General features: G+C 44.0%; 1 protein-coding gene across 1 annotated transcript in view; it reads right to left on the bottom strand.

The window, feature by feature from the left end:
- Window positions 1-13,469, bottom strand: part of LOC144480929 (uncharacterized) — a 98,611-nt gene that overhangs the window by 61,642 nt on the left and 23,500 nt on the right. The window contains 1 exon segment of the mRNA XM_078200553.1: window positions 6,590-6,682. Within this exon segment, the coding sequence (XP_078056679.1) occupies window positions 6,590-6,682 (93 nt within the window).

Consider the following 13,469-nt stretch of genomic DNA (forward strand, 5'->3'; position numbering starts at 1 on the left):
TGGAGTAGAGAAGTCTTGATGTAACGGTACAAGGTACTGGTAAGGCCACACTTGGAATACTGTGTGCAGTTCTGGTCACCCTATTATAGAAAGGATATTATTAAACTAGAAAGAGTGCAGAAAAGATTTACTAGGATTCTTCCGGGACTTGATGGTTTGGGTTATTAGGAGAGGCTGGATAGACTGGGACTTTTTTCTCTGGAGCGTAGGAGGCTGAGGGGTGATCTCGTAGAGGTCTATAAAATAATGAAGGGCACAGATCGGTTAGATCGTCAATATCTTTTCCCAAAGGTAGGGGAGTCTAAAACTAGAGGGCATTGGTTTAAGGTGAGAGGGGAGAGATACAAAAGTATCCAGAGGGGCATTTTTTTCACAGAGGGTGGTGAGTGTCTGGAACAAGCTGCCAGAGGTAGTCGTAGAGGCGGGTACAATTTCGTCTTTTAAAAAGCATTTAGATAGTTACATGGGTACGATGGGTATAGAGGGATCTGGGCCAAATGCGGGCAATTGGGATTAGCTTAGATGTTTAAAAGAAAAAGGGCGGCATGGACAAGTTGGGCCGAAGGGCCTGTTTCCATGCTGTAAACCTCTATGACTCTAAACCAATACAGCTTTCCGTACTCATGTCTCTGATCTCAAAATGCCCCATTACGTGAGCGTTTAACCAGACAGTAAAGTTTCCGCAGTCTCCTGAAACAGAGAGAATTGGGAAGCCCCATTTGGAATCAAAGCTGGAAAAAGTTCACACCAGCGATTGGGAATTGGAATAATTCACTCTGGGTCTAGTTCAAGGGAATAGACGAACTGGATATCAATATACATTCTAGTGGCAGTCAGGAAAGTTTAGATGAGGCAAGTCATTGATAGTTTTCTCTTGGAGATTTTTGTATCCTTGCTTCTGAACTTAAAAACAAACTGATTCAGAGTTTTGATTTGATTTATTATTGTCACATGTATTCATATACAGTGAAAAGTATTGTTTCTTGCGCGCTATACAGACAAAACATACCATTCATAGAGAATGAAACGAGAGAGTGCAGAATGTAGTGTTACAGTCATAGCTAGGGTGGAGAGAAAGGTCAACTTAGTGCAAGGTAAGTCCATTCAAAAGTCTGACAGCAGCAGGGAGGAAGCTGTTCTTGAGTCGGTTGGTACGTGACCTCAGACTTTTGTATCTTTTTCCCAACGGAAGAAGGTGGAAGAGAGAATGTCCGGGGTGCGTGGGGGGTCCTTAATTATGCTGGCTGCTTTGCCGAGGCAGCAGGAAGTGTGTAGACAGAGTCAATGGATGGGAGGTTGGATTGCATATTGGATTGGGCTACATTCACGACCTTTGGTAATTCCTTGTGGTTTTGGGCAGATCAGGAGCCAGACCAAGCTGTGCTACAACCAGAAAGAATGGTTTCTCTGGTGCATCTGTAAAAATTGGTGAGAGTCGTAGCTGACATGCCAAATTTCCTTAGTCTTCTGAGAAAGTAGAGGCATTGGGTGGGCTTTCTTAACTATAGTGTCGGCATGGGGGGACCAGGACAGGTTGTTGGTGATCTGGACACCTAAGAATTTGAAGCTCTCGACCCTTTCTACTTCGTCCTCGTTGATGGAGACAGGGGCATGTTCTCCTTTATGCTTCCTGAAGTCGATGACAATCTCCTTCATTTTGTTGACATTGAGGGAGACATTATTGTTGCCGCACCAGTTCACCAGATTCTCTATCTCATTCCTGTACTCTGTCTCATCATTGTTTGAGATCCGACCCACTACGGTGGTGTCGTCAGCAAACGTGAGAATCGAATTGGAGGGGAATTTGGTTGCGCAGTCATAGGTGTACAAGGAATATAGTAGGGAACTGAGAACACAGCCTTGTGGGGTTTCGGTGTTGAGGATGATTGTGGAGGAGGTGTTGTTGCCTATCCTTACTGATTGTGGTCTGTGAGTTAGGAAGTTCAGGATCCAGTCGCAGAGGGAGGTGCTAAGGCCCTGGCCTGGTAGCCTGAAGATGACGGAACCAAAGAACAATACAGCACAGGAACAGGCCCTTCGGCCCTCCAAGCCCGTGCCGCTCCCTGGTCCAAACTAGACCATTCTTTTGTATCCCTCCATTCCCACTCCGTTCATGTGGCTATCTAGATAAGTCTTAAACATTCCCAGTGTGTCCGCCTCCACCACCTTGCCCGGCAGCGCATTCCAGGCCCCCACCACCCTCTGTGTAAAATATGTCCTTCTGATATCTGTGTTAAACCTCCCCCCCCCTCCCCTTCACCTTGAACCTATGACCCCTCGTGAACGTCACCACCGACCTGGGGAAAAGCTTCCCACCGTTCACCCTATCTATGCCTTTCATAATTTTATACACCTCTATTAAGTCTCCCCTCATCCTCCGTCTTTCCAGGGAGAACAACCCCAGTTTACCCAATCTCTCCTCATAACTAAGCCCCTCCATACCAGGCAACATCCTGGTAAACCTCCTCTGTACTCTCTCCAAAGCCTCCACGTCCTTCTGGTAGTGTGGCGACCAGAACTGGATGCAGTATTCCAAATGTGGCCGAACCAACGTTCTATACATCTGCAACATCAGACCCCAACTTTTATACTCTATGCCCCGTCCTATAAAGGCAAGCATGCCATATGCCTTCTTCACCACCTTCTCCACCTGTGACGTCACCTTCAAAGATCTGTGGACTTGCACACCCAGGTCCCTCTGCGTATCTACACCCTTTATGGTTCTGCCATTTATCGTATAGCTCCTCCCTACATTATTTCTACCAAAATGCATCACTTCGCATTTATCGGGATTGAACTCCATCTGCCATTTCTTTGCCCAAATTTCCAGCCTACCTATATCCTTCTGTAGCTTCTGACAATGCTCCTCACTGTCTGCAAGTCCTGCCCATTTTGTGTCGTCCGCAAACTTACTGATCGCCCCAGTTACACCTTCTTCCAGATCGTTTATATAAATCACAAACAGCAGAGGTCCCAATACAGAGCCCTGCGGAACACCACTAGCCACAGGCCTCCAGCCGGAAAAAGACCCTTCCACTACCACCCTCTGTCTTCTGTGACCAAGCCAGTTCTCCACCCATCTAACCACCTCCCCCTTTATCCCATGAGATCCAACCTTTTTCACCAGCCTACCATGAGGGACTTTGTCAAACGCTTTACTAAGTCCATATAGACGACATACACAGAGAGATAAGCAAACATCTTCATATAGACCCCACTTTGAGATCACTTGAAAATCCATAGGTGGGGTATACATGGAGCATCCTTTTGGGCTACTGGTGTGAGTTAGCAGATGTGACATGTTACATGAGGTGTTACTAACTTGTGGATACACAAGGTGACCTTGCACTGAGGAACAGACATGTTCAGCTATTCGGCGACAGAACAACATTGAGTGCTTAACATGGTCAGTAGAATGGGAGAACATTTTCAATTGTCAAGAGATTGACAAATTTTGCAGAGGAACTGAGTTTAAAACAATCAGGGTATAATTAAACTCAGTTGTATCTCAGGAGTCAAATTAAAGTGAAGAGGGATATAGATTCTAAATTTAGAAAATATCCACAAGGTGGACGCAGGTGAACAGAGAGCTGGAGAATCTTTGAAGTTTGTACATTAACTTTTATCTGAATCAGATGTATTTACGACATGCCAATAATTTAAAATTGTGTGAGAGAGCCTGCAGATGGGGAGAATGAATCAAAGTCAATGGTTATCAGATTTACTGGCAAAGTGTTCACTTCTATTCTTGGTGGCTGTTCAAGGGTTTGTGTTGCTGATTCTGATCATTCAAGTAGCTTTACTCTGTTATCTATGGAACGTAATCAAGAAAATAAGTTTGCAGCTTGGAAATAGCTCGGTTAAACAGCAATCAGTCTGAGAAGTCAGTAAGGATATTCTTTTCTCGGTGGGGAGATCTGTAATAACCTAATAACATCTTAAGAAATGTATTGAATATTATAGAAATAAGACATAGGAGCAGAATTAGGCCACTCGGCCCATCGAATCTGCTCCACCATTCAATCATGGCTGATATTTTTCTCATCCCCATTCTCCTGCCTTTTCCCCATAACCTCTGATCCCCTTATTAATCAAGAACCTATCTATCTCTGTCTTAAAGACACTCAATGACCTGGCCTCCACAGCCTTCTGTGGCAAAGAGTTCTACAGATTCACCACTCTCTGGCTGAAGAAATTCCTCCTCATCTCTGTTTTAAAGGATCGTCCCTTTAGCCTGAGGTTGTGCCCTCTGGTTCTAGTTTTTCCTAGTCCTGAGAATGACCCCTTTATCCCCACTCTCTGCCTTCTGCCAGCCAACCAATCCTCTATCCATGCCAGGATCTTGCCTTTAACAGGGCATTTAACTTATTTAACAGTCTCCTCTGCGGCACCTTATCAAAGGCCTTCAGGAAATCTAAATAAATCACGTCCACTGGCTCTGCTTTATCTAACTTCCTTGCTACCTCCTCAATTAGCTGTAACAGATTTGTCAGAGATTTCCCATCTCCACATCTAGTTTTTCCTACCAGTGGAAACATCCTCTCCACGTCCACGCTATCCAAGCCTTGCAGTATCCTGTAAGTTTCAATAAGATTCCCTCCCTCATCCTTCTAAACTCCAACGAGTACAGACCCAGAGTTCTCAGCCATTCCTCATACGACAAGCTCTTCATACCAGGGATCATTCTTGTGAACGTCCTCTGGACCCTTTCCAAGGCCAGCACATCCTTCCTTAGATATGGGACCCAAAACTGCTCACAATGCTCCAAATGGGGTCTGACCAGAGCCTTATACAGCCTCAGACGTACATCCCTGCTCTTGGATTCTAGCCCTCTTGACATGAATGCTAATATTGCATTTGCCTTCCTAACTGCCGACTGAACCTGCACGTTAACCTGAAGAGAATCTTGAACAATGACTCCCAAATCCCTTTGTGTTTCTGATTTCCTAAGCATTTCCCCATTTAGAAAACAGTCTATGCCACCATTCCTCCTTCCAAAGTGCAGAACCTCACACTTTTCCACATTGTATTCCATCTGCCACTTCTTTGCCCACTCTCCTAACCTGTCCAAATCCTTCTGCAGCCCCCCTGCTTCCTCAATACTACCTGTCCCTCTACACATCTTTGTATCATCTGCAACCTTAGCAACAGTGCCTTCAGTTCCTTCCTCCAAATCATTAATGTACATTGTGAAAAGTTGTGGTCCCAGCACTGACCCCTGAGGCACACCACAAGTCACCGGCTGCCGTCCTGAGAATGACCCCTTTATCCCCACTCTCTGCCTTCTGCCAGTCAACCAATCCTCTATCCATACCAGGATCTTGCCCTTAACACCATGGGCATTTAACTTATTTCACAGTCTCCTCTGCGGCACCTTATCAAAGGCCTTCAGGAAATCTAAATAAATCACGTCCACTGGCTTTCCTTTATCTAACTTCCTTTTTACCTCCTCAATTAACTGTAACAGATTTGTCAGACATGATCTCTCCTTGACAAAGCTGTGCTGACTCAGTCCTACTTTATCATGCACTCCCAAGTACTCTGCGATCTCATCTTTAATAATGGACTCTAAAATCTTACCAATGTCCAAAGTCAGGCTAACCGGCCTATAATTTCCCATCTGCTGCCTCCCTCCCTCCGTTAAACAGTGGCGCTACTTTCCAGTCCTCTGGTACCCTCCCTGCCGTGATGTGGAGATGCCGCCGTTGGACTGGGGTAAACACAGTAAGAAGTTTAACAACACCAGGTTAAAGTCCAACAGGTTTATTTGGTAGCAAAAGCCACAAGCTTTCGGAGCCTTAAGCCCCTTCTTCAGGTGAGTGGGAGTTCTGTTCACAAGCAGGGCATATAAAGACACAAACTCAATTTACAGAATAATGGTTGGAATGTGAATACTGTAACAGATTACTGTAACAGATCTGTAAATTGAGTTTGTGTCTTTATATGCCCTGTTTGTGAACAGAATTCCCACTCACCTGAAGAAGGGGCTTAAGGCTCCGAAAGCTTGTGTGGCTTTTGCTACCAAATAAACCTGTTGGACTTTAACCTGGTGTTGTTAAACTTCTTACCCTCCCTGCCTCCAGTGATTCCTGAAAGATCACCACCAATCCCTCCACAATTTCCTCAGCGATCTCTTTAAGAACCCTGCGGTGTCGTCCATCCGGTCCAGGTGATTTATCCACCTTCAGACCTTTCCGTTTTCCCCAGAACCACCTCCTTAGTGATGGCCATTACACTCACCTGTGTAGTTCTGTCTGTATCTCTCTCACTTAGGAATAAAGATTTCTGGCTTCACAAACACAGGAAACTGTATCCCAATCTTACCTCGTAGGGATGGATTTAGGGAACGGAATTTGGAGTGGTGACTGAAGACAATGGTTTTTGCTCTTTCCAACAACATTACTTCACCTCCGGTTAAACAGTTAATATAATGGATGGGGTGGAACAAAGAAGATGATCAAGATTAGGTGAGAGGGTGGAAAAGATTAAATAATAAAGTATTTTCATGTATTTTTTGTTAATTTATCTCAATTTGATAACAGAATTATTTTGTATGCAGTGTTTGAGGTTTCAACGGCGCTGCTGTTACCCGACATTCGCTGCGGTTGTGAAAGTGCCTCTAACGCCATAGGAGCCCAGTGCGCAGGCGCAGTGTTGTCTCTGGAGCAGGGGGTCTCCAAACCTTTCAGTACGAGGGCCACATCGTATATTTTACACATTTTCGGGGGCCAAAGAAAAAAAATTAGTTTTATACATGAATGAATAAAATTTAAATGCATGAATAAGTTTTACTTGGATCATCTTTGTAATCAGCATGATATGATTCAGAACAAAATGAACAGTGATAGTGGAGTCAGACACTTTAGGAACATTTAAGCGGTTACTGGATAGGCACATGGAGCACACCAGGATGATAGGGAGTGGGATAGCTTGATCTTGGTTTCAGATAAAGCTCGGCACAACATCGTGGGCCGAAGGGCCTGTTCTGTGCTGTACTGTTCTATGTTCTATAAGAGAAATGTGGCAATTACAAAGAAACAATGCCGTGCTTACACTGAGAAAATATATATAATGAGTAAAGATGTCAAACATTAGCAAATACTCTGACAAAATAATCAATCACTGAACTGCAGATGAGAAAAGCGGGCTATTCATTTTTAAATTAATTTTATTTACTGAAATTTTACAAATGTTTATTGAAATGAGAATTTGCCCCATTTTGTGTCACACAATAAGAAAAATAAACACACCCCAAGAAAGAACTTCAGTAAAACAAAGCAAAGAAATTCAAAATAAACTTGAACCATGAATAAAGGTCGAACAAAAATAAATTCAGTCTGCACCTTTCTACACAATTCTGGCAATTGGAGTTTTCAATCGTAACCAACAAATCATGAAGTTTTGCACAAGATTAATCATAGAAACCCTACAGTACAGAAAGAGGCCATTCGGCCCATCGAGTCTGCACCGACCACAATTCCACCCAGTCCCTACCCTCACCCCTACAGATTTACCCACTAATCCCTCTAACCTACACATCTCAGGACACTAAGGGCAATTTTTTAGCATAGCCAATCAACCTAACCCGCACATCTTTGGGCTGTGGGAGGAAACCGGAGCACCCGGAGGAAACCCACGCAGACACGAGGAGAATGTGCAAACTCCACACAGGCAGTGACCCAAGCCGGGAATCGAACCCAGGTCCCTGGAGCTGTGAAGCAGCAGTGCTAACCACTGTGCTACCGTGCCGCCATTTGGGAATGATGGAACTGCTTTTTTAATTTCAAAATATTGCTGAACTGAGGTTTCAAGCTTGAGGAGCCAATTATTGGAATGGACTTCAAATGCTCATCAGATAAATTTGCTCGATATTTGGACTTGACACACTTCATTTTTGAAAATGTTTGTTCACACAGGTACGTTGTACCAAAAACTGATACAAATCCACAAGCAAATCGCTTCAAATTTGGAAACTGCTCAGGCTGCAAAGATTTATAAAATTGGATCAGATTTCCTTCTTTATACTTGTCTTTCAGCATGTCATCTGATTGGAGATCAATAATTTCCATTTGAAACTGATTTGGGAGTGTTTCAACATTGCAGCCAAATGGATTTTGAAACAGCTTTATTTCATCTGTGTTTCCATCAAGATCAGAAAATCGTTCCTGAAATTGTTTTTGCAAATCCTTAATGATTTCTGTTGCAAATGAAGAAGGAAATTCTGCTTCACTTTCTTCATGAAATTTTTCACAACATGGAAAATGAACCAAGTTATGAACTTTCAGCTGTCCTTGAAATAGCATCAGTTTTGCCCTGAATGCCTTGACACGCGCGAATAGATCACAAATCAAATTTGTTTCACCTTGCAACTTCAGATTCAATTGATTCATATGGCCTGTCATGCCTGCAAAAAAATGCCAATTTCCAAAGCCAGTCAGTGTTTGATAAAAGTGGTTCGGGTCGATTCTTCTCTGTGAGAAAGGAATCAATTTCCTCTCTGAGCTGAAAGAACTGTGATAGAACCTTTCCACAACTAAGCCATCGAACTGCTGTATAATAAGGCAAGTCACCGAACTCAGAATCAGTTTCTTTCAGAAAATCACGAAACTGGCGATGATTAAGCCCGTGAGATCAAATGAAATTCACTGTTGAAACAACAGGTTTCAGAACGCAAGACATATCCACATATTTTCCGCACAATGCTTGTTGATGGATAATGCAATGCAGAAACATGGGCTTTGAGAATCCACCAACCTCACAAGCTTTTGTGATTTGTCTAACCAAACCTTTCTTCACCCCAGACATGTTCTTTCCTCCATCAATTGTCACGCATTGCAGTTTATTCCACTCCAGGTTATATTCTAACACAGTTTTTTGCAATTCTTTGAAGACATCTTCTCCAGTTACTGTGCTGTGCATGCTATGCACTGATTTTATTTATTATAGAATTATAGAAACCCTACAGTGCAGAAGGAGGCCATTCGGCCCATCGAGTCTGCACCGACCACAATCCCACCCAGGCCCTACCCCCACATATTTACCCACTAATCCCTCTAATCTACGCATCAGGACTCTAAGGGGCAATTTTTAACCTGGCCAATCAACCTAACCCGCACATCTTTGGACTGTGGGAGGAAACCGGAGCACCCGGAGGAAACCCACGCAGACACGAGGAGAATGTGCAAACTCCACACAGACAGTGACCCGAGCCGGGAATCGAACCCGGGTCCCTGGAGCCGTGAAGCAGCAGTGCTAACCACTGTGCTACCGTGCCGCCCTTGCTAATTCTTGTGTCACATTAAATTTACTGTCGACGCCACGGATGAATACTAGGAGTTGTGATGTGTCACACACATCAGTCGATTCATCAAGTGCGAGAGAATACAACTGAAAATGTCTTGCTTTGTCTGCAATTTGATGAAATATATTGCTTCCTATATCCTCAATTCTACGAGCAACAGTATTTGGTGCAAGACTGATGATTTTGAGCTTTTTCTGGGCATAACTCTTCCACTGCTTCCGTTATACACTCTTTGATGAGATCTCCATCGGTGAATGGCTTTCCTCTTTTAGCCAACACAAAGGCTAGTTTGTGACTGGCCCTGGTTAAAGCTTCATTTTCAGTTATCTTGTGTGTAAAGAAAGCTTGTTGGGAAAGCAACCTGCGTTGCATTGATTCAAATGTTTCCGAACGCTGTGTTCCTGTGAATTGGGAATAACTTGGTCCATGTTTGGTCTCATGGTGCCGACGTACATTGTACTCCTTCAAAACTGCAACAGTTTCGTTGCATATGACACACAAGGCTTTATCACCTGCTTCTACAAAGAAGTACTTTACACCCCATTCTTCATTAAACAGGCAGCACTCACTGTCCACTTTTCTTTTCTTTTTTCCTTCCATAACTGAATTGGTCTGAATTGCTGCCATCATTGTCACTGTTCTCGCTCATTTCAGACAGATGGAGCTTAACTGTTCCATAATTCTATATTACTCCATGAGGGGAAACATCCTCAAAGAATCTACCCTGTCAAGCTCCCCTAGAATCTTATGCTTCACCAAGATCATCTCTCATTCTTCTAAATTCCAGTGGGTAAAGACCCAACCTGCTCCACCTTTCCTCAGAAGCCAAACCCCCTCATCGCAGGAGTCAGCCTAGTGAACATTTTGGGAAGACTGAAGATGATGCTTCAGTCTTCCCAATATGTAAAATATCTGTTCATCCAGTACTGGATGTCGGATAAGTCAGGACAGTGCGGTTAAAGTTTTTTTTTAAGTTCATTTATTCATGTCATGAGTAGGCTTATATTAACACTGCAGTGACGTTACTGTGAAAATCCCCTGGTGTGTGAGACTTCAAGGTGAATTTAGAGGTGTTCGTAAACACTTGTGATCCTGATTCTTCCAGGTGGTGGAAGTTGAGGGTTTGGGAGATTCTGTCAAAGCTCTAGCTGTGTTATAGATGTGTAAAATTCCTCTCCTCCTTCCATCACCAGCACCTCCCCCATCCCCCCACAACCTCACCTCTCGCGTTACTCCCCATTCTCTCTCTCTCTGCCTTGTACTCTCCTTAAGGAGACCTGAGTCTGTACAGACCCAGGTGGTAGGTTCCTATCCCTGAAGGACATCAGTAAATCAGTTGAGTTTTGTGACAATCCAGTAGTTTTCCTGGTCACCTTTTCCCAGTGCCGGCCCCACAAATGACCAGATTCATTCAGCTCAATTTCACAAGCTGCCTTTGTGTTTTTGTGGGTTCTCTCTCACTCCTGTTTTAAATCAATTTAATAAGAAGTTTAACAACACCAGGTTAAAGTCCAACAGGTTTATTTGGTAGCAAAAGCCACACAAGCTTTCGGAGCTCCAAGCCCCTTCTTCAGGTGAGTGAAGGGGCTTGGAGCTCCGAAAGCTTGTGTGGCTTTTGCTACCAAATAAACCTGTTGGACTTTAACCTGGTGTTGTTAAACTTCTCACTGTGTTTACCCCAGTCCAACGCCGGCATCTCCACATCATGTTGAGTGGACACAGTAAGAGTTTTAACAACACCAGGTTAAAGTCCAACAGGTTCATTTGGTAGCAAAAGCCACACAAGCTTTCGGAGCTCCAAGCCCCTGCACTCACCTGAAGAAGGGGCTTGGAGCTCCGAAAGCTTGTGTGGCTTTTGCTACCAAATGAACCTGTTGGACTTTAACCTGGTGTTGTTAAACTTCTTACTGTGTTTACCCCAGTCCAACGCCGGCATCTCCACATCATTAAATCAATTTCACAGGGTGCAAGAAGAGGAGGATTTGCAGTTGGGAAACTGAAACCAAACACCGCACCAGGAGCTAACAGAGTCATACAAATTTATCGTGATCCTGAATATCATTGAATTTTAAACATGGAAGGGAAAAGCACTGTTCAGAGTGAGGAGAAACCATACACGTGTTGTGTGTGTGGACGAGGCTTCAGTCGATCATCTGGCCTGTCGAGGCACAAGCACCGTCACACTGGGGAGAAGCTGTGGAAATGTGGGGATTGTGGGGAAGCGTTGAGTTATCCATCTGACCTGGAAACTCATCGACGCAGTCACACTGGGGAGAGACCATTCACCTGCCCTCAGTGTGGGAAGGGATTCACTCAGTCATCCCACCTAGAACCATAGAAAATTACAGCTCAGAAACAGGCCTTTTGGCCCCTCTTGTCTGTGCCGAACCATTTTTTGCCTAGTCCCACTGACCTGCACTTGGACCATATCCCTCCACACCCCTCTCATCCATCAACCCGTCCAAGTTTTTCTTAAATGTTAAAATGCACTTACCACTTTATCCGGCAGCTCATTCCACACTCCCACCACTCTCTGCGTGAAGAAGCCCCCCCTAATATTCCCTTTAAACTTTTCTCCTTTCACCCTTAACCCATGCCCTCTGGTTTTTTTCTCCCCTAGCCTCAGCGGAAAAAGCCTGCTTGCATTCACTCTATCTATACCCATCAAAATCTCATACACCTCTATCAAATCTCCCCTCAATCTTCTACGCTCCAGGGAATAAAGTCCCAGCCTATTCAATCTCTCTCTGTAACTCAGCTTCTCAAGTCCCGGCAACATCCTTGTGAACCTTCTCTGCACTCTTTCAACCTTATTTACATCCTTCCTGTAACTAGGTGACCAAAACTGTACACAATACTCCAAATTTGACCTCACCAATGCCTTATATAACCTTACCATAACACTCCAACTTTTATACTCAATACTCCGATTTATAAAGGCCAATGTACCAAAGGCACTCTTTACGACCCTATCCACCTGTGACGTCACTTTTAGGGAATTCTGTACCTGTATTCCCAGATCCCTCTGTGGCTCTATTCCTCAGAGCTTTTAACCCTTTTGGAAGTCTCCGGTCGGCTGTACGTTTGTTTTTGTTTGTTTTTATATTTTATGTTAAATAAATTTTGTTACATCTTTGCACAGGGATACTTGCCTTGTGAGTTTTGATTTGTCTCAGTCAAAACACCTTGAAGTTTCCCCACAACACGAGCGTTCTGCTGTCGATGTGGTTCATCTGGATTTCAGCAAAGCCTTTGACAAGGTCCCACATGGGAGACTTGTGTCGAAGGTATATTCACATGAGATACAGGGTAATTTGATATAGTGGATTCAAAATTGGCTCAGTTGCAGGAGACAGAGGGTGATGACAGAAGGCTGCTTTAGTGACTGGACGCGGTCACGGGCATTCGGCCTCTGATATTCGGGTAAGCGTTCTCCAAGGCGGCCTTCGCGACACACGACAGCGCAGAGTCGCTGAGCAGAAACTGATAGCCAAGTTCCGCACACACGAGGACGGCCTCAACCGGGATATTGGGTTCATGTCACACTATTTGTAACTCCCACAGTTGCGTGGACCTGCAGAGTTTCACTGGCTGTCTTGTCTGGAGACAATACACATCTTTTTAGCCTGTCTTGATGCTCTCTCCATTCACATTGTTTTGTTTCTTAAAGACTTGATTAGTTGTAAGTATTCGCATTCCAACCATTATTCATGTAAATTGAGTCTGTGTCTTTATAAGCTCTGTTTGTGAACAGAATTCCCACTCACCTGAAGAAGGGGCTTAGAGCTCCGAAAGCTTGTGTGGCTTTTGCTACCAAATAAACCTGTTGGACTTTAACCTGGTGTTGTTAAACTTCTTACTTAGTGACTGGAAGCCAGTGTCCAGTGGTGAGCCACAGGGATCTGTGTTGGGTCCCCTATTATTCGTCATTTATATAAAGGACATAGATGACTATGTGGGGGGGAGGGTGGGGTAGGATTAGTAAGTTTGCAGATCACACAAAGATTGGCTGGATGGTTAACAGTGAAGCAAAGTGTCTTGGGCGACAAGAAGATTTAAACGGAATGGTCAGATGAGCAGATAAGTGGCAGATGGAATTTAACCCTGAAAAGTGTGAGGTGATAAACTTTGAAAGGAGTAATTTGACAAGGAGGTACTCAATGAATGG

This window comes from Mustelus asterias, chromosome 30 (assembly GCF_964213995.1).
Source record: "Mustelus asterias chromosome 30, sMusAst1.hap1.1, whole genome shotgun sequence".
NCBI lineage: Eukaryota > Metazoa > Chordata > Chondrichthyes > Carcharhiniformes > Triakidae > Mustelus > Mustelus asterias.